The sequence below is a fragment of the Vipera ursinii genome (genome assembly GCF_947247035.1).
Source record: "Vipera ursinii genome assembly, chromosome: 2".
In the NCBI taxonomy this organism is placed as follows: Eukaryota; Metazoa; Chordata; class Lepidosauria; order Squamata; family Viperidae; genus Vipera; species Vipera ursinii.
In genome coordinates this window covers 84,376,268-84,398,989 of record NC_139513.1, presented here as the reverse complement: position 1 = coordinate 84,398,989, position 22,722 = coordinate 84,376,268, and the positions used below count along the sequence as shown (strand labels likewise).

General features: G+C 37.0%; 1 protein-coding gene across 1 annotated transcript; it reads right to left on the bottom strand.

The window, feature by feature from the left end:
- Window positions 1-5,195: 5,195 nt before the first annotated feature.
- Window positions 5,196-21,817, bottom strand: CLK4 (CDC like kinase 4). The gene is made up of 13 exons (XM_083351730.1): window positions 21,685-21,817; window positions 19,197-19,354; window positions 12,579-12,801; window positions 11,395-11,485; window positions 10,962-11,028; window positions 8,744-8,860; window positions 8,486-8,652; window positions 8,299-8,393; window positions 7,910-8,039; window positions 7,600-7,682; window positions 6,706-6,785; window positions 5,623-5,710; window positions 5,196-5,534 (listed from the first exon to the last, which is right to left on the bottom strand). Exons 2-13 carry the CDS (start codon window positions 19,337-19,339, stop codon window positions 5,394-5,396), a joined length of 1,425 nt encoding a protein of 474 aa, XP_083207856.1. The 5' UTR covers window positions 19,340-19,354; window positions 21,685-21,817; the 3' UTR covers window positions 5,196-5,393.
- Between the last annotated feature and the right edge of the window lie 905 nt (window positions 21,818-22,722).

Here is a 22,722-nt window from a genome sequence, read left to right as displayed (position 1 = left end):
AGCGCGTTTATGATTGTTAGCTAAGGTAAAATTTGGGAGAATGTCCACAGCATACTTTCAAAAATTCCAAAAATGGTCAGTTATTCCAGAAACTTGCCCATTTTCTAATTTGTCTTTCCTATTACTGTTGTTTTTAGTATCTGTAAGTGCCACGATACATTCTTATGCATTTTTTCCATCTGCCTTCTATGCATCCATTTAACGGGTTAAATCACGGGGGAAAAATCTTCCCTTTTGCTTAATAAAATCACATTTTAACTCTGACTATAGGCTTCATATAATCAGCTCAAATTGCAATTAAGCACTCATGAATTTAATATGCGTGCATTAAAGTTTATAGTATATTCTTTTGTTGGTTCAGAAATTATAAATTGATGTTAATTACCTTTAGCTTATAATGCCCCCTACTGGAACTTGGTTAGTTTGTTAATCTGATACATTAAAACAATCTTTGTCTACTCCATACACATTTAATAGTCCCATCAGTGAGACTTAACATCATAATACAATTAAAATACATTTACCACTGATATAACACTCTACTGAATTGTCATTATTCATTTTTACAGCACAAACTTTGTTATTTCTACTTTCAGTAGAAACTGAATATTCTTAATTCTATGGCCGCTTAAATTTAGAGATAAAATTCAGTGCTAAACATTGTTAGCTTGGTTTTGGCATAATGTATTACATAAATCCAGGTAATAGTGGTTTATTCAATAAAACACAGTTAATCAAGTTGGATTCCAACTTAGATCAATATTTTGCTTGGTATTTTTAAAAAGTTTTGTGAGGTTTTATTAAACAAAAATTCAAAATTGTGTTTCAACAATTCTAAATTAAAAACTGCATAAAAACTAAGAGAACAATTCCTCTATTCTTATTTATTCCTTAAGTTTGTTTATCTGGCTTGATGCAGTTTGGGAATTTAAAACTCTTTTGTTATTTTGGTTGCTCCTAATAAAGGTATTGGCTATGTTCTTCAAATACAATAAAAGGCATTCACAAAGGAAATTACACATTAGTAGTAGAGCATCATTGCTATTTATTCTGGAGGGGCTGTATTTATCTTGGATGAAATATTTTAAATTGCTAAGAATGTTTTTTTCCTTTCTAAAAAAAAACTTCTCTGGAGAATTGAGGAATTCTCTTGGACTCATTTGGATGGCTGAGGAATGTTGAAAGCAGCAAGAAAGAAAAGCAGAGTATAGCAATATATGATTGTTTCAGTCTTCTGTATATCATGTCCATAAAAATGATATTTAACGCTAATCAATTTTGTTTCTATACCTGCCAGTGTCTAGCTTGTTATTCAGTGATCTTGCCACTAAATTTCAAATATTTCTATCTTACCATTCAATGTTTTGTCAGGAGCACGGCAAAGTTTTTATGATCTGGGAGTTGTATCTTGCTTTCTTGTCGTTCACTTAAATGATAACATGGTAGATTTCCAGAATAAATAATAGAAGTTCCATTTCTGCATGTACTAGGGCAGGGGTGTCAAACTCAATTTCATTGAGGGCCGCATCAGCATTGCGGTTGCCCTCAGGGGGCCGGGTGGGTATGGTCTGGGTGGGCGTGGCTAGAGTGCGTATGGCCTACTGGGTGGGCATGGCCGGCTCTACATTGTTCACATCAAGGGTGCCTATGAGGCCCTGGGCAGGAGTGGGACAGATCTGAGGGTCTCTGGCAGAAGGAGGGTCTCTGGGCCAGGGCCAAGGCAGTGGAGGCCGTTCCCTCACTGTTTCCAGGATGGCTTCGCGGGGCACATGAAACCACTTCGCGGGCCGGATCTGGCCCCCGGGCTTTGTGTTTGACATGTCTGGTTTATATTGAAGAGCTTGATGCATTTATTCCTGATGTTTATTATGTACCATCAGCAAATAATAGTTTACTTAGTCCAGGGGTGTCAAACTCAATTTCATTGAGGGCCGCATCAGCATTGCGGTTGCCCTCAGGGGGCCAGGTGGGCATGGCTAAAGTGCGTATGGCCTACTGGGTGGGCGTGGCCAGCTCTACATCATTCTTATCAAGGGTGCCTACGGGGGCCTGGGCAGGAGTTGGACAGATCTGAGGGTCTCTGGCAGAAGGAGGGTCTCTGGGCCAGGGACAAGGCAGTGGGGGGCCGTTCCCTCACTGTTTCCAGGATGGCTTCGCGGGCCACGTGAAACCACTTCGCGGGCCGGATCTGGCCCCCGGGCCTTGTGTTTGACATGTCTGTACTAGGGAGTCTTTTGTTATTCCTGCTTATCCGCACCAGTTTATTGTTACAGTAGTTGGGCAACAGCTGATAAATGGACCTGAAAAATATTCTTTTAAAAAAAATCTTCAACTTTCTATATAGCCGAAGATTTTTCAACTATTAGCACCTATAGGGGAAAAAAATCATTTTTTATAAATGTTTTCCTAACTTCTCAGCCAGGTTAAGATCTAGTATAGTTCTCAATATCCCAATAATTTTAAGATAAACCAAGCCAAAGTATAATTAACAGCAAATCCACATGCTCTCCATTTTTGGTCTATTACTCCTATAAATCCAGTGACTATGGATTATGGGACTTGTAATCCAAAACATTTGGAAAAATCAAGTTGTTAGTGTTAAGATTTCTTCCTATCCAGACCTAACAGCCTCCAGACCTATACCAAGTCGGGACTTCCACTGCAACTGCCCAGGACGGAGATTTACATCAAGGTATCATCACGTTGATGAAACCTCACCTTGTGCCAATTATAAATTATTTACCAATACCCTGGCAAGTCATAGCAATCACAGAATGCAAATCATTCTTTTGTCCCTGAAGAGCAGTTTGAATAGGCATATTAATAAAAAAGAGATCTGTTAATATACCGTAAGTGTGACTAAATAGGTCTCCTTTGAAGGTGTATTTCCTATACTTTACTTGAACCAGTAACTTCCCTATTTTCAAAGTTGGTTGTCTGTTCATCCCCTATTAGCAAATTGTGATGAGTGGTACTTGACTTTATTGTAAACACATGCCCACAAGTTCCACAATTTCCTCTGTTCTGATCTTTTCATTGCAACTCCCAGATAAATTGCCAGTTATTCAGTTTTTATAAAGTTACTTCAAAAACAGCAACACTAACACATTGCATTTTGGAAGAAAATAAATGCTTGACTGCCATAAAACTACGATTTATGAACGGCAGCCAATATCATATGAACTGGGAACTCTTCCCTTAGTTCACCCTGCAGACTTCTCATAAGCTGCTATAGAACATCAGCAACACTATAAGAAAATTTACAGAAAGGGAGAATTGTGACTTTTCCTGTCTATAAACAAAATCATTTCCATGAAAGCAAAAAAATAGATTTTTTATCACCAAAGAATTCCAGATGTCCAAAATGCACATCTGTGTTCACGTGAAATAAAATTCTTCAAAAACTATAGTACACAGAATAATTAAAAGTACACTTCTGAACTGGCAAGGAAAGATGAAAAATACAGAGCTGACTCATGCAAATTTAGGTTTTTAAGGGAAGGAAATAAGCAGTGAAGAGTATTAATGGTTGTATTAATCACACATCTCCAAAAATTTGTGGAAAGTGAATCGCTAGGGAGCTTTCACTTCTTCTGAAATCTGAACTTCTTTGTGTCATTCTGCTTGAATAGTTTTCCAAAGGAGGGGGGAAAAGATGAATGGGAGATAAAATATGGGCTGTTGGCCAAAGCATGTAGTTATATGAATGCCTCATGAAATTGCTGTAATGACTTAAGTCCAATTTTTAATGACAACATAATTAACCTGAAATTTCTGGCACTACACAGTATCTGACATTGATAATAACTGATGGTCAGCTGAATAGGGTTATTTACAATTAATCTGACTCAGCATTTTGTTTTGTTACATTTTTGGATGACCTTGCTTCAAACAGTCTCTTTTTATAATTAGTTCACGATATTGTTATGAGAATAAAATGGGAAGTACCCCAACTAAATTATTTGGATCAAGAACAGTATAAAAATACAATAAATACTTTTTCTATGGTTATAATAAACCATTCAAAAACTAACGTAGCTATGTTAAAAGAGCCTTCACAATGGTTTTAACCGATCTTAATATATTTTCTTGCTTAAGTTTCTTTGAAAACAGTGGAAAAAGGGATTGACATTATCTTCTTCAAAAATGATTTTGGGAGTTTCTTGTTGCAGGTACTCTGGTTTCCCTCGTCTCCCCCCTCCCTTTTATAGATTGGCTATATAACATCGTTATTCTTTCACCATTAGCAGGAACTTATAGGTCTGCCAGTGTCCTTTTTCTGGGTCACTGAAGGTACTAAGCCACTGCACTACTACATCAAGGTCATGTGTCAGGGGAAAGTGGAAAGAGTGAAAAATGTAAAGATGCCTTTGAATCGTAGATTTGAATATGGTAACTGAGAATACCAAGGATTCCAATGAGAACCAATCCATCAACATGGAACAAAAAAGGCCGACTCAAAAGAATGATCAACAAGCAAAAATTTACATACTTTGGAAAGATTCAGATTAGTAATGGAAGGGTAAGCAAATAGGTAGGTAGATGGACTGACTGGATGACAAAGATTACAATGCCCTTGAATGAGTTGTAGATTATAAATTGAAGGCAGGCTGAGACAGAGAATGTTGGTCCACAATAAATCATCACTAAGTGTTGAGACCAACTTAATAGTATTCTAACAGTAAATGCTTTTTCTACGTCATAGGATTTCATTTATATGGGCATAAACTAATCTAAACTGTATTAGGATTACTAAACATTTATTTTACTTCCAGGTATAATTGGCAGATTAGAAACAATTACATCTCACTTTGACATCAGAAAGTGGTTATGTTTTATCTATATCCTCCTCTATATCCCCACTATATGCCCACACCAATCTGCCCAACAAAAATAATATTTTTAAATGTTAATCCCAACATAATCATTAAGAATTGAAGTAATGCTTTTTTGCAGTATAGCAGGTAATTAATCTAAGAATCACATAAAATATTGTAATATTTTAAAATGTAAGCCTCAATGTGAAAATTTGGAGAAGCAGGATAATTTTCAATTATCCTATTAAAACTGATATTTTATTCTTGAAATATTGACTGTCCTCTGAAAACTGTTGCTCTTAATGTCACCAATATTTAACAGTTCCCAAGTCCATTATTGCCTTCTTCTTTAACACCAAAAAGTACAATCACTTGTAAAAATGTTTTTTTAATGTTTACATGATAACATCCATGATCAGCTGTAACTGTTCAACCAAATAATACAGGAGCATCAGTATAGACACATAAGATATTTACAGAAACAATTGTACAAATTAATTTATTATTTACAACATCTCACAACAGATGTTGACAGACCTTGTCCTTATCATTTCCTTAAAGGAAGACAGGAAAAAGCTATCTATCTTTTAGGGAGTCAAAGAAATGATGCTCCAAGGCTTCATCTAAAGTTATTCTGTTGGCTGGATCGTATTCTAACATCCTGCGGATGAGATCAAAAAGATTCTCATGGTCTTTATCATGACAATGCATAAATTCCTAGGGAAAAGAGAGAAAAGCTGACTTTAAAAAATAATGTTAGGACTTCAGAATTAAATGGATAAAGAATTCACCCTGCCCACCTTACCTTTAGTGGTTTACATCGTCTCCTAACATAACGGCCTGCAGAGCTATGTTCATCCCAGTCCAGTTGGTTATGATGAAAGTAACATTTCCTATATACAAAAAGGCTATCTGTAACTTGCCAATCTCCATTTTTGGGCTATCAGTATGACTGAGCAGTTTACAAATATAATTTATTCATTCATAAGTAAATTCATAAATGCTTCATTCTCTTTGAGTGTTTATAATATCCTTAATACAACCCTATGTAAAATGATACATCATTAAATTCAATTGAAACTTATACCCAAAGTATCCAATAAACATCTGTTTTAACTTCAGCCTTGTGTATAAGGCAGTAAAAGATGAGCGGCTACTCCTATGTGCTTACAGAGACATACAAATTATTAAAATTTGAAATGCATTATTTTGACCATACTCAATGCAGTCTGATCTTTGAATAATGCATTCCAAACTCAGCTCTTTTCAAACTCAAAATATTTCAAACACATATTTTCTTCCCTAAGCTCTCATGTACTCTTCCTTTTCTCAAGCTCCTTTAGGGATCTTTCCTTCATCTTTCTTCTTGATGCTTGTTTTTAGGTTGCACATAGACTTCAGCTACTTTCTCAACTATCATTAATTTCTCCATTTTAAAAAAAATACTGTCACTGATGCTACCCCTACAGTGCACTTTAATTTACAGTTATTTATTTTGGCACCCAGCACCCAGAACCATTGCTGTGTATTTTAAATACACAGAAATAAAAGCTCCCAAAATCAGTTTATTTTTAAAATTTATTTGCTCCCTATCTTGCTGTGGGGGGTAATGTCGGCAGCAGCTCCAGTTATTCTTTTCTAAGCATGTAGTCTTAACATTGGAATGGAAACTTTGCCCTGCCCAAGGATATTTCTAACAATGCATAAAAGTATGTCATGCTGATAATATTTGCATAGGATCATAAACCCTGATTCTTTTTGTCTGGTTTCATGCAAATAAACTCCTATGCAAATATTACCAGCATGACATATTTTTATCCCCCTGCCCCAAAAAAGTTTTCTTTGAATTTTTTTGTGAAAAACATCTTCACAATTTAAACTAGCATACCGTGATTTTTTGATCATGTGCACTGGTAAAGGCCCAAGTATCCTCTCCATCATTGCCAGGTGTTCTTTACTGTCATGTGTCTGCAAAAAACAAAACCAGTTCAAAGAAATTAAGAGTATACTAAAATGTAAGTATTAACAGTCAGAATACCCTTTGCCCATATCAACATGTTTTCACAACTGTTTTGTCTCCAGGGTTCTGGAATTTGGAACTATGCAAAAACCTGGAATGAAGTGTTCTTCAACTGTACATTTTACAAGTAGTCTTTGCTGAATAATTACCATTTAGTGATCATTTAAAGGCACAATGGCTCTGACATAATCCCCATGTTTACGTTATCAAAGTTCAAGTGTTTCAGACCATCGCAGTGACCACCATTTGCAGGCTTCACAGTCCACTTCCAAAAAGAGGTGACAATGAAGAAGACTGGAGTAAAACTGCATGAAAACTCACTTAATAATCACATTATTTACCAATGGAATTGTGGTTACCCAGCGTGGTTGTTAAGTAATCATTACCTTTATTCACTGTGCAATCTTTTTTAGTGCTGTGCAAAACATTTTACATTGGAACAGTTCTGAATGCAGAATGATCATTTGGTTTTAGTAACAAATTGTTCTGAACTCATTGTAAATGTTCTAAGAGTCTTCTGACCATGCCAGAAGTACTCAGAAATTGGTCCCTTCCAGAATAGTAAACATAGTCTTAGGTAAGGCTGGAGTTATTCAGCCATACTGTATTAAAGTAAGCACCTATCTCATGTAAATGATATAAAGTTCTGATAAATAATCTGACCCACATTGCACAAGATTTCACATCAAAGGGTTAACAAAGCCAAGTAGATTCAATGCTCCATTTAACTCTGGAATTATAAGTAAAAAGTTATATGCATACCTGGAAGACAGTGAAACCAAGATAGTATTCAATCAAAATGCAGCCTATACTCCAAACATCACAGGGCTGTGACCAACCAAGTGCTGTAACACAATTCACAACATTCTGATTACTTCATGATACTCAGGTTGAAAATTATGAATTAATAATACTTACCTGACTTCTTAAACCATCAGTCTTTCCCCCATTACTTATAAAAATAGGAAAGGACAGGGAGGAATGCATATTATAAGTTATGTATGAAAAAAGATTCTTACAATTATTTATAGAAGATTAAATTAATAAATTAGCTTTGAAAATGTTTACTAACCAAGTATAACTTCAGGTGCTCTATAATGACGTGTAGAAACTAAAGTGCTATGATGATCATTATCATATGTTGCACTACCAAAGTCTACAACTTTAATATCTGTGTTTTTCAGGGTGCGTTCATCTCGCCTCTGTAACAAAGTTAAAAAAAACACACATCGTTTTAGTTGTATTTCTTGAATCTCTTATAAATGGAATATATTGTGATCCAAGTAATAAACTTTCTTAAAGAAGTCAAGTGCTTCGTGCAATGATTTTACTGACTGTGGCCTTACTAAATATTGTACACAGGAATCTCATACTAAAAAAAATGTTATGGCAGCTGAATACATTATACAGAATTAAAAAAATGCATAGGAACAACCTAGCAAGAAATGTTTTAGCACTTACCATTTTAGAATTGTACTTTACTACATAATCAGACTCTACAAATAAAATATTTTCAGGTTTTAGATCTGTATGAGTCAACCTATTGTGATGCAAGACTGGAAAAAGAAAAAGAAGCAAGCACTCAATACTTAAATTCCTGTATAGTATTTTATATATAAATAATTCTTTAATTATTAAATATACTTACAGTTTATGGACTGACAAATCTGAAAAGCCATCTTCCTAATCAGTTCAATAGAAAATGGCAAAAAACTATTTTCTTTAATAAAATCGTAAGTACTGAGTCCCAGCAGTTCAAATACAATGCAGACATGACCATGATGTTCAAACCATTCCAACATTTGGACACAACGACTAGGAAATAAAAAATATCATCCAAACATTAATAAAACAGTAAATTATTTATTTTTTAAAACATAGTATTAATGTTTTAGTTTATACTTACAATGTACTACTAGGATCCAAGGTATTTAAATGTTCCAATACTTGTATTTCTGAACGAGCTGCTTCTCGATATCTACCAACACTTTTTACAATTTTTATAGCTACATGCATGTCTCTCCTGAGAAAATAAAATACTGCAATTTAACTTCAGCCTTTCTCAAGCATATAAGAAAAAATCAGCTGTAATCTTTATTATCTGATACTTGATGCTGATAGATGGGATTCAATAATTCTAGCATGTCCTGATTCAGAAATAATATTAAAATGTTATGCAACAATTAAAGAAATTATATCTTTAGAACATTCTAAATAATATTTGAAATCTTTTGTGGTATTACAAACTGGTCATATTGTACATATCACCATCAAAACCTACCAGAATATATAAGAATGATTACATACTGATTAAGACAAGACCCCCCGGAGTCAAGAGTTGACAGTTTGTTTTTAACCAATTTTGTAATTGTCAGCATTATTTCCCATGATGAACCAGAGCCTCCTAAAGAATCTGAGCAGTATTTTATGAAGCTTCAGGCAAAGGAAAAATAAGTTAACACTGTCTCCATATCTTGCAACCATGAGATCATATCATATTTTCTCTTCCCTATCTAGCAATTTTCTCTTCAAAAATAGAAGGATATGCCAGGAAACAAAGTGGCAGCTTAGTAGAAGTTATTATTTTTAACATGCCCTTCAATGATCCTAACAATCAATTCAAAACAATAAAAGCAAAATATGAAATACTAGTAGTAAATAGAAATCTTTACACAACCGAATAAACACCTTCCTTCCAATCACCAAAACAATAAACATATAATCCAATATCCTATTAAAACAATCAGTAAATCAGTAAAAGGATTCAATGAAGATGAGTTTGGCGGCATATACATTTAATAATAGCAAATAAAAAATAAGAAATTCCTAAGCTTGAAAATACAAAGCCACAACATTTAAAGCTGAATTCAACAAAAACTCCAGTTTTTGAGAAGAATATGTCTTTTTTTTTACCGAGGACTTCACTGCTTCAAGAGCAATTTCATGGAGGCTACAGAGCAAGGACACCAGAAAGAAACAGCGGGGGGGGGGGGGGGGGGGCAGTGGCATTCTCTTTCCAAGAGAATGCCACTGACCTTACTTATCCAAGCAGCCAGCTGCAAGAAAGGATTGTCTGACAATCGGCTAGAACAGTGATGGCGAACCTTTTGGAGACAGACTGCCCAAACTGCAGCCCAAAACTCACTTATGTATCATCGGGTGCCGGGTGGGCGTGGCCCATTGGGTAGGCATGGCGGTAATGGCAGACTGGGTGGGACTAAAAAGTTCAATCAATCAATTCCAACTTTGCAAGATCATTTTTTCCACAAGAAGATGAAATTGATTGAAACTTTTTTTTTGCACACGGCGGCAGAGGCCTAAAGTGAAAAGGTTTTATAAAACCCAGCTGAAGGCCTTGGACAGGGGCAATGGCGTGTGTACTCACAGAGAGGGCTCTGCGTGCCACCTGTGGCACGCGTGCCATAGGTTCGCCACCACGGGGCTAGAACCTCATAGTTCCATAGCCTAGACTGCAAGGCACTTGTTAAGGCCCCTTATCAAATACCTGACCTCTTCTCATGTTTGCCTCATTATGGTTTTTTAACTTTAATTTGTTATACTCGTCCCAGCTTCTGCCAACCTAGCAGTTTGAAAGCACGTAAAAATGCAAGTAGAAAAATAGGGACCACTACAGTGGGAAGGTAACAGTGTTCCGTGTGCCTTTGGCATCGTCATGCTGGCCACATGACCACGGAGACATCCTCGGACAAGCGCTGGCTCTTCGGCTTTGAAACGGAGATGAGCACCGGCCCCTAGAGTTGGAAGCGACTAGCACGCATGTGTGGGGGAACCTTTACCTTTTTATAGCCTAGTATTCTTGGTTGCATGTATCAAGATAATAGTAAAGAGAATGGGCTTAATGTAGCTTGGAGTTGGCATGTTGCATTATTAAAAGACTTTTCTGAGCTAGGGTTTGGACTGCAAAACTTTCATTATCATGCTAGGTTTACACCTTGAGTGCAGAAGATGCAGAAAAAAATAATTATATTTAGCTACCATATAATTATTTTGAACTATTTTTCTGAAGTTTGATTTGCTTAAATTAATAACATGTGCAGAAGGATTTCTAATGTCATATAAACACATTTCATTTGGTAATACTTTTGAGAAAACCCAATACATACATGTCATGATCAACGCATTCTACAACTTTGCCAAAAGCGCCTTCCCCTAAAGTAGCAATAATTTCATCTAAAAAAAAAAGAAGAAACAAATTCCAGCTGTTATTGAATTAGCTGAATAAAGGTGAACACTATTAAGTCTATCATTATAACATTTACTGTCTGCTTCGGAATGTGTTACTTTTATTGGATAGGTGTCACAAAATAGTTATCTAGCTATCAATCTAACTTTAAGCTTTATTTACTGCTGTGGTTGTCTAAACAACAACATTTAAGAGTGCAGAAAAAGAAAAGAAATAGAATACAAAGACAAAACAAAAGATAAAAGAGAGCAATGAAGCTTTCTTAGCCCCGCCCCCACTTCTCATCTAACATACTATTCTAAATAGATGTTTTGCTGACATTTTTTTTAAAAGTGTTGAAAAATATTCTATACATCTTGCTCTTAGTACGTCTCCACTTTGACAGATCAGGTGACCCTCCTCCTCATCCTCTACACTCCTGGATCTTTTCCTTCGGTGGCTCTTCTGGAAACGGCACCAAGATCGTCCAGCCAATCAATATATCAGAGTGAATTCAGGGTAGATTACGCAATTCATTCAGCGGGATATTCAGGCATTCAGTTACGCACCAGGCCACGAACAGTTGGCAGGAGCAATTTCAAATTCAGTCCCCAGAAATTCACAGGGCACAGTTTATGTTACAGAAGAAAAACATGGCAAGGAACAGATTTTCAGATAAATACTTAAAGTTATAAGACAACAGAAACACAACACAATTTTGTCTCTTAAATTTTACATTAACAGAAGTTTAAAATTAAGATTACAATCTTAAATTACTTCTGCTAATCAAAAACAATTTTTGTCATTTTTATCTTTATAAAACAGGTCTGATCTTGATTTTTTTAAAAAAATGTAATTTGATTAATATTTATCAACAGATTATTCATGCAACTATTTATCTTCCATAATTGGACCAGCTAAAGAGAAAAATATTAATAAAATTTGTAAAATTCAGTCTAATATCCTGGTGATGTACATCTGCAGGAACAAAGTCTTGCATCTCAACATTTTTAAATTTGAATGTATAGAATAAAAATACTTTTATTATTCGTAAAATATTCAGATCTCGCTAACTATTGAAAAGATTTATTCTCTGATAATAATAAAATCATTCAATACCTAATATTTGCTTGAAAATATTTCATAGAAACATGATGAATTCATTACAGACATTATATTAATGAACTAATTCCACTGAAACAGATCCATTTTGAAGAATAAGGAACACGCTAGACAAGGTTGCTTCACCGTGCTGTAAGGCTAATTCAAGTAAAGGTAAATCAGCTATTTTTATTTTTTGAGCTGCGAGATAAAAGGCAACAAAGTAATTTGAGTTTTCTAAAGTTTTGGACAAATTAAGCCAAATGAAAACTCATAAAGTTAATACCATTCACTGTAGAATCCACATGCATACATAAACCCATCATACAGAAATAATAAAAATAAAATGCAGACTTCATATCAAATCTTCAAACATTTATATTCAGAAAATCTAATATTCCTTGAAGTAGCCTAAAAACAATAATATATTTATTATTCTTTTTTAAACCATACATACCGGGTGTGAGCTGTAGCTGGTATTGTGTTTCTTATGCTTTCGTTTATGATTCTTTTTCCCACTTTGACCAGATGATTTACTATAATGATGGCAATGGCTCTTTTCATAATGTCTGTGATAATGCTCGTGGTCATCTATGTCAGAGAAGTCATTTCGATATTCCTCAACATATCTTCGGTCATGATGGTCTCTCTCACGTGTGGATCTATCATCCAAGTAGTTACTGAAAATATATTTACATTATTTCCCCATTTCAAAAAAGCAATTAAAAAAATATATTTTATAAATGTGTGCAAAATATTTCCATCATCACCTTTTTCAAATTCAAAATGTTTGTGTCATGTTCGAAACAGCTATTCCATGTTTGTGCGTTCAAGCTTAAAATATTTCTGAAAGAATCAGAAGATCCTGTTTCGAATGTGAAACATCTGCTTCAAACTCAAAACAAATACAATATTTCAATCTAGACAAGCTGTTTTGAGTTTGAGATGGCGTGGACTTTAAATGTTCTGCACACCAGTAATATTTTCTATATTCTAATAAGCTTCCAAAAATGCACAATATTTTATTAGAATTCCTTTTTATTTAGAGTTCAGATGGAAAATATACTGCTTATTATAGAAATGTGTGTGTTAAGCTCTTTTAAGTAGAGAGTAGCCATATGAAAGTTGTTATTATAGCAACTCAAAATTCAGGGTTTTAGTAAAAAAATTGAACTGAAACTTCATAATTACTATCATTATAAAAAAGTCATAATCAATGAATTATCCCATCTGAGTGTATGGATTGCTTATGCTGAGCAACACAAGAACTACTTAGATCCCCAACCTCCGGTCTGTGGACCAGTACCGGGCCGCAGCATGCCAGCAACCGGCCCGCACAAAGAAGCAAAGCCCCATTGTGGGATGCAGGCAGCACACAAAACCCATACACAGGGCAGGATAAGAACATCTCTGAATTCAGCAAACACAAATATTAAGGAAGGGAGATTGCCCAGCGCTTCAGAAAAATACAGTCATGACGTAGGAAACTTTAATGTGCAAAGTTTCTTTCCCAAGTTGCCCTCTCAGTACTCTCCTTCATCCTGAGGATGTGTTCCTTCCACAACCCTGTGTCAACAAAATCCTATGTAATTTCATTGAAATTGTAGGGTTTTTTTTACAATAAAATATGTTTTTTATAAACTGATGACAAATTAAAACAAGTAATTAAGCAATGGAATCACTTTTTTTAGCCAACAATTCAACTGAATATACGACTTTTAGAAAAGAACAGTGGCAACTGGGAGCTCACAACCAGAGTGAACAAAGAGATGCAGAAGAATTTTGCAAGAGAAGAATATAGTGACCACTATCTTTGAAGACCAAACATCACTGTGGAAGTCAGCACTTCCAACTCTTTTTGGGTCAAATAATTTCTAAAGAAGAATACTAAATTACCAACAATAATTAGCATATGATAAGGAACGCATGCAAGAATTTTGAGAAGCACATGGCAAAAAACTTAAAAGGAGAATAAGAATATCTTTAAACACATTCAAAGCAAAAAAAAAAAAAATTAAAACAGCTTGAGCAGTTGGTCACTAAACAATAAAGGCATGAAAGGTACCTTCAAGGATAATACTGTAAAGTGAATGGTGTCAAAGCAAAGCAACTCCCAGTAATAAAAAGTTGCAATCGTCATACTAGGTTAATCTGTGCAAAGGTATTCCTGGCCACATGCTGTTCAAGCAGAAGCTATGAAGCCAGGAAGACCTCCATATTATAACCAATTCTGTTGGGAAAGCGTAATCCTATTCAGAACCTAAAGTTGGAAAATTCCTGGCAATAGAACCATGAAGACATGGTCAATCAATTTAGTGTTTTAAGTTTATTTTAGAAATGTATACTGTTTCTCAACTTGACAGTATAAACAGTCACAATGAAAACAATAATTCAATACAGTTAAACAACACCAAAATGTGAGAGGATAAATAACATTAAATGATGCAAAAGAGCACTATAGCCTACTGATTTCCCAAGGAACTACAACAGTTCCTAGATCCTACTAGATGACATTGCTTAATTGGTGGGATGTGCAGCATGGCAACTCTGCCCAATTGTACAGGCAAGATGGAAGCAACTGGAAGACATACAGTCCTTTAAATAACTATGAAGGGTTTTATAGACAATAACCAGCACCTTGAATTATATTCAGAAGCCTACTTAAACCACTACAGCCCCTGGAGTAAAGGTGTTACCCGGGTGTGATGAATCACACCCATAATTGTTTGCACTGCTGCATTCTGAACCAGCTGTAACTTCTGAGTGGTTTTCAAAGTCATTCCCATGTACCGAACACTGTGGTAGTCCATGTATGCAATGACCAAAGCATGAGTGACTATCTCAAGGGCCTCTTGATTCAGGCAAGTAGTTTAAACCTCGTTACCTATGCCAACCTCCAATATTATCCAGACACTGGTACAAAACTCTGACAGCATCACTTAACCCTATTGGCAGGATTAGAAATCAATGTTACTGGCAGGCTGATTAATACCCAATTCTGCTAGGTATTGCCCAACTAATACAGGTAGTCCTCAACTTATGGCCACAATTGAGCCCGAAATTTATGTTGCTAAGGAAGACAAGTGAATTTTGTCCCATTGTACAACTTTTCTTGCCATAGCTGTTAAGTGGATTACCGCAGTTGATAAGTTAGTAACATGATTATTAAGTGAATCTGGCTTCCCCAGACTTTGCTTGTCAGAAGGTTGCAAAAGATGATCACATGACCCCAGGACACTGCAACCATCATAAATACGAGTTGCCAAGCACCTGAATTTTGATCATATGATCATGGGGAGGCTGCAATGGTCATGTGTGTGAAAAATTGTCGTTTCAGTGCCATTTTAACTTTGAATGGTCAATAAATGAACTGTTTTAAGTCGAAGACTACCTGTACCTAATCGATGATCACACCCAGAGGCATCATGTAGGGCACTGGAAGGACAAGGCACTGAGCCTGTGGTATCTCATAAAGAAGAGTCTTCAACTTATTCTTCCCCTCCTCATCAATATCAACCGATATTGGAGGAAGAAGAAGCACTGCAACTTCATGTCTTCCACTTCCAATCTTCATAGTTAATCCAGAAACATACTATGAAAGTATTGAAAGATGTCAAGAAGAATCAGGACATCCTGGCACTGATAAGGGTTACCAACAAGTATAACAAATGTTGTCTTTCTACTTTGCCTGGGCCTGAAACCTGACTGAATCAGGCCCAGATAATCTGATAATGTCAGTGTCTTTTAAAGTTGCAACTTGATCACCTTTTCAACAACTTTCCTAGATAGGAAGAATGAAGATTGGGCTACAATTGTCTGCCACTATAGGGTCCAGCTTTTTCAGGCAAAAGCATCCTCTCATCCAAGGATGAATTCACCATTCATGTATCCAACCAGAAGGGAACTGGATTTAACAGGCAACTAGGTTAACAGTCCGAAAGGCTATGTTCTCTTCCTCACCTGTCATAGGATTAAGCATTCCCAAATAACAGGACAAGGCCATGCTTCAGCAAACGTGACCAGACTGCCCAGTCACATTCTAACTCAAGGTCCCTTTCCTGCCTAGTAATTTTCAATAGGTCCAACCTCTTTCTGGTGGTGGGTGGGTAAGACAGCACCAGCAACCCAAAAACAATCAGTCTGACCATGACACAGGACTGATAGAAACTTCAGATCATGTTATAACTACCCTGAGATAAAAACTAGATCTAACACCTGAGTAATTCTGTATATTACATCCTTTAATGGTTTGGATCAGGTTCGTGCTTGCTAGGGTGGCCCTGAACCGTATGTGAGCAGGTAAAGTCTCCAAAGGCTGTCATTTTTGGAGATTCCACTACTAATCCAAAGACAGTGTTAAGTAGCACAGGCTATGAAACAGTAACAAACTCACTACTCCCTAAAGCCCAACTACAATCACCCTCTCTCCACCATCACTTTTACCTTCTCACACTTACCCATTCCCTTTCCCAGGTCTTGTGAAGCAGCTAACACAACCATCCACATAACAGTCAAACATCCTCAACTTAACTGTCAATTTCACAGCATCTCGCCAAAGTGCTTCAGCCTTGCTGCACTAAGCAGCAGAAAGACAGTTGCATAGCTATGTTAGGATTAGGGGCTATCCAGTGAAGTTCACTTGAAGGATAAGTAAACAAATAAAAGGAAGCACTTTTTCACATAAGCTTATAATCAGTTTGCACAATTCATTATCACGTAACAATAGTCACTGGAAGTTTTTAAAAGAATATTGAATAAATTCACAGAGAACATGCCTATTAGGGGTTAGTCATGTTGAAGATTCAGTTTACTTCCAGATTTGGGATGTTCCCATATATAAGGTATAAGGCAGGGGTCAGCAACCTGAAACAGTGAAAGAGCCACTCGGAACCGGTTCCCTCACAAAAGGAAAAACTGGGAGCCGCAAAAAATGTGTGCGCATGTGCGTACATGCGCAGAACAGGGTTTGACTGAAGAGTGGAGCCAAGGCAAGATATGCACCTACCCTGCATATTTGAATTGATTGGTTGAACTTTTTTAGTCCCACTTTTTTTTTTTTTGGACTGCACATGGCAGAGGACTGGGAGCCGCAGGAGACGGCTGAAAGAGCCGCATGCGGCTCCGGAGCCGCGGGTTGCAGACCTGTGGTATAAGGGAACAATGGAAGGAAGAGAGTATATATCCCTCTTCTGTTTGTGAGAGCAACAGGGACATCTGGGTTTCTATTTTTTTAATATTCTATTTTATTTTCCCATTTCTTCCACAAACAAGTCAACAAATATATTGCCATACATAAATACATACACGTAAATTTGGGTGCTGCTCGTCTATTTCCCCTTTCACTGTATTGACTCTCCTTCTCTCTCTTCCCTCTTCTCTACTTTCTTTCTCCTTTTCTCCTTTCTTTCCTACTTCCCTCTTCTTCCTCTCCTCTCTCCGTCACCACTCCCCTCCCATCTCTCCCCGCTTCTCCTCCTCTTTCCCTCACCTCTGAATTGTATCGGAAAAGGAATGGGAGGGAAGAAAGGAGAGGAGAGAGGGAAGAGAGTAGAGGAGGGGGGGAAGGAAGTAGGAAGTACATCTGGGTTTCTATTGAGAACGACAATGTTGGACTAAAATGAGCCTTAGACTGATGTGCATAATACTTGAGCTTTTAATGAACATCACAGATGCTTAAAAATCCCCCTTTGCTTTAGTTCTATGGGGAGGGTAAGTTATGAACTGCTGAGTGAAAATGATCAGGATCATTCTCAAGGACACCAGCTCCTCATATATCCTTGCTGACTAGCAGCAATCAATTTAGGCTATGCAGTTTGTATATGAATTGTTTTTATGCCTGCATAGGTATGGCAGAGATGAACCACAGTCAAGAGCTGGTAGGTAAAATGAGGACCCAGATTGTTGGGGGCAATTAAGCTGACTTTGTAATAATGCCGCTGGGGGGGGGGGGCAAAAGCCCTAATAAGCAGGCATATACATAGAATGAGGCTACTGCTAAGCTTGTAAGCCGCCCTGAGTCTTCAGAGAAGGGCGGGATATAAATGGAATTAAAATAAAATAAATAAATAAAATAAAATAGCTGGGGGTTCAATAGATAAGGCAGGGTTCAAGAGATAGGGCTCCGCACATCCAATAAAAACAGCAATAAGGGGAATTCAAAGTTATCACTTTCCACAAAGAGATCATTCAGCAAGTAAAATGTTTAAAAACATACTGTGTAAATATCTCAACTTCAGATAATTTTTTAATTTATTTATTAATCAAATGTATAGAGCTACCCATCTCACAGGAAGTAACTTTGAGTGATATACAATAGTCAGTAGAAAATAATACAAATATAAAAGTAGACCTTTAAAAAGAGAAAGTCAGCATTATAACGATTACATAAAAATTATATTAAGTACCACCAATATAATCCTTCTAATGGACAAAACATCCAATTAATATTAGACATGAAAATGTACTTTGCAAGCTTAGCTCACAAAAACTTTGCATAAATGTATCCAGTCATTAAAGAAATTGTTGGTTCCTTTCCTTACTATAGCAAATTATTTTTTACCTTCTAGAACTTCAGTGAATGTTACTATAAAAGGAACTTTTATCCTTGTCTCACTAAATAAAAAGGAACGCAGACATCATTTATAATACTAACTAAACTACTTTAAAAAACATAAGAGCAAAAATATATATATATATAGTAAAATCAAATAAAAACATTTACATAAATGTACTAAAGTAACATAGTTTCTTATTTAATTTATATGACAGCCATCTCCCTGATAAGGCAACTTACAGACAGTAAAAAGATAAATATAAAAACATTTTTTAAAAAATTATATAAAATCTAGAACTAAGGAAATGGATGGCACAGGGATGATTTTTTTTATCCCATCAACCACTTCCAGTGCTGAGCAACACCCAAGCCAACTGGAAAAGTCAAGTTTTAATACCCTTCCAGAAGACCAAACAGATAAAAGCAGCTCTCACCTCTTTAAACCTTATTTATAATCATTATATAACTATTTATATAATTATCCTATCCTATATTTATAATTAGAAAGATATATTGAAGTACCTGTCTGCAGTTTTAAGTGATTTATAGCATCTGTAATTTCTTTCACTACTCTGAGACCTCTTGCTATGCTTTTGGCTATTGGTAGTCTTTTCTTCTCCTTTATCATCCTCTTCAGAATAAGCAGCTTGTTTTGAGTGCTTCATCTTTTAAAAGAAAATCTATCAAGATAAAAGTATTACATGTTAATTTATTTAAAACAAATTAAAAGCACAACCTTAAATATTAAGTCAAAAGGGACTCTTATTATTTCAATAGTTGATTTCACTTGAATATGGCAAATGAAGGTAAGGTTATATTCTAATTTCAATTTAGTGGAAATAAACATCATTACACAGTGAGACTTACTTCAGAGTTACTATAACAAACAAAAAATTACAAAAAATATTTTAAGTCTGTAAAAACAGAATCATTTATTTAAATTCAAGAGAATTTCTTCCCATTTGTTGTATTCCCTCCCATTCCTCATTACTTGAACCCAATATGCTACCTATCAAGGCAAAAAAACACAATAAATATCCAAAACATTTTAGGTTAGATTGTCTTGAAATGATTGCTAGGGCAAACTGGGGCTGGAAACTTAAATCCCTTTCTCTACAATCTCTTCACTCTGCAAGTTGTAGCATGGGGGAGGGGGAAATCAACAATTTATGTGGGCAATCTCTCTTAGGCTGACCTTTTCCCATATCCCCTTTGGCTTAGAAAAACTGGAGAGGAAAAAATTTCAAGAGAGTAAATCCTTATTTGCTCTTCTACACACTGAAAGCAATATGATCACACTGACAATGAGAAAGGGTATTAGTAAGCTGTATGTATGGCACATCCATGACTCCTAGCCCCGGACTGCAGGCACGATCACATTGCTTTTGATGCATATAAGATGTTAAACAGGGGAACTCAAGGATTCTGGAGTGGGGCAGTGATTAGAAGGCAAACCAAACGAAAAGGGGAAAGAAAGGTTCAGGCAAAGGGGACTGCTTACAAAAATCACTTGCTTTTTCCCCTCTCTTTCCTTTGCAAAGAGCAGAGATCGGAGAGGAAGGGATTGCAAGAGAGTAAGCTCCCTGTGTGATCATATTGCTTTCAATGTGCACAAGAGTAATCAGTTTAGTAGTCCAGGAGTATTAAATTTTGAATCAACATGCAGTTTGAAAAATGAGTGACCCCCATGACACAGTCAGTTCTATAAGCATCTCTCAGAATGCTTACAATGAATCCCTCAGTTTACATTTTTTCCACCTCACATAAATTTCAGGTCTACTCTCACACATTCTTGCTCTCCCCTAAATACAAAACCTTCAGAATTACCAACACTTTACAATTTACCATCACTATTTAGATCTCTAGAGCAGCGTTTCCCAACCTTAGGAACTTGAAGATGCGTGGACTTCAACTCCCAGAATTCCCCAGCCAGCTGGCTGGGGAATTCTGGGAGTTGAAGTCCACGCATCTTCAAGTTCCTAAAGGTTGGGAAACGCTGCTCTAGAGAACTCTACAAGGCTATCTTCTCATGAGCAGGTAAACACTTCCAAAATGTCCAGGACGAGGCACTAGCACCAGAAGTCATCCATAATAGCCATGAAAGATGCTGACATTTAAACATTGTTAAAGCTATGGTTTATGAATAAACTATGGTTTATGAAATAAACCATGATGGCTGTGTTTGCAGAACCCGCTAAATCAACAGGAACTGTATCCTACCAAGGTTCGCTGTAATGTGTAAACTCATTAAAAATCAATGTTGTCTGCTCCTACCGTTATGTCTCAACTACCTTTTGGTTAAAGAGCCTGCTCCGGCTTCAACTGGGAAAGGCATCCCTGACGATACAATGCAACGAACCATAGCATATTAATACTGTGGCTTCTCCACATTAAGTGCAAGGATGCTCCTTTTTAACCTTTCTTATTACGATCTTTCTTGTAGATCTATTTTACTGGCAATGAGTGAAGTCCCAAAACAAAAGAGGCGTGCATCTATCTCAATACTATCTCGATATTAGACTCATTCGGCTGGGATTATTCGCTGCTGTTATTTTATGCGATCCAAAATTCGACTATCTCGCCTCCACACCTAACACACTCGGAGAGATGCGGTACACACTTCGACACGCCCAGTCCCATATTTAGTCATCTCCAGATTAAGACTGGAAAAACGGATTTCTACTCGCGGGATCGCTGCCGAGATAACAACGCGGATCATACCGCTATTATCCAATGAGCTAAATTTTAAGTCATATTCGTTTGCTATCCTTTTAACGTAAAACTGCAATCATGAACCTCAGGAAAAGTATCGCGTGGAGGGGGTGGGGTGGGGAGAAAGAACCTCTTTTGTTGCTATTCAAGTACCTCGGGGGAGGAAAAAAAAAGAAAATTTGAAATTATAGCAACTTTGATCGTCGATTTGCTCTCCTCATTACCCCAAACGGAACATTTAATGCTTTCTTCCCAGCCCGGGAGATGGGGTCACAAAGACGCTCCACTTCACACCTACCTTTTTCCTCTTCGCAAAACTGACCTGACGAGGGGGAAAAGCGTTACAAATTTCCCCGTCCCTTCCTAGCTACGAGCAGGTGGGAAGACCGCCGTTTTCCCCCTTCTCAAGTAGCCAAACAAACAAAATGGCGTCTTTCTTCTCCCCTCCCACCTCCGGAATTACGACACACATCCGAGGGCGGGAAGAAAGCTGCCGCTTTCCCCGCCGCGATTCCTTTATTATAGCAGCGTTTCCCAACCTTAGGAACTTGAAGATGCGTGGACTTCAACTCCCAGAATTCCCCAGCCAGCTATGCTGGCTGGGGAATTCTGGGAGTTGAAGTCCACGCATCTTCAAGTTCCTAAGGTTGGGAAACGCTGCCTTTATTATAGAATGGCAGCGGCGGCCAAGTTTAAAAAAAAAAACATACTTTTGAGCGTCGTCGCCAGGAGGGTTGCTGCCCGAAAGTTTAGATCGGAACTTTTGGAGCAAAATTTCAGAATGTGCGATTTGTAGCGGCAGCAGCACTTTGATCACCCACAGCCTGAAAGTGGAGGGAAGAAAGTCAGGGAAATGAGCGTGGATCCGGGAGGAAGGCTACCTACATCGGGGTTATCCAAACTTAAAGATTTGTGACTTCCACTCTCAGAATTTTGCCAGCCAGCCACGTTGATTGATTGATTTATATCCCGCCTGCATTTATTTTTTTATAAATTAATCCCAGACGGCGAAGACACAAACTGTGTCCCTTCGTGGTATTCCTAAATGTATGTCTCCGGGATCTCGAATGTGTTAAATCGGTGCATCTACAGCCGAGAAGAAAGGACGGTCGGCCTTCTCCGTGGAAATAAATGCTTGGCAATGCGACGGGGAAAGGGGTCGGAGGCAGCAGTGCGGTCTCCCAGAGCTGCGTATCCCACCTGACACGTTAGAAGCAGCTTAATTAAAGGTTGTAACAAGAAGTTTCTTTTTTTTTTTTAAAAGTAATAAAGTGGTTCCAAAGTGGACACACATCACCCACCCACCCCCCACACCACCCCTGCTTTGCGAGGGTAT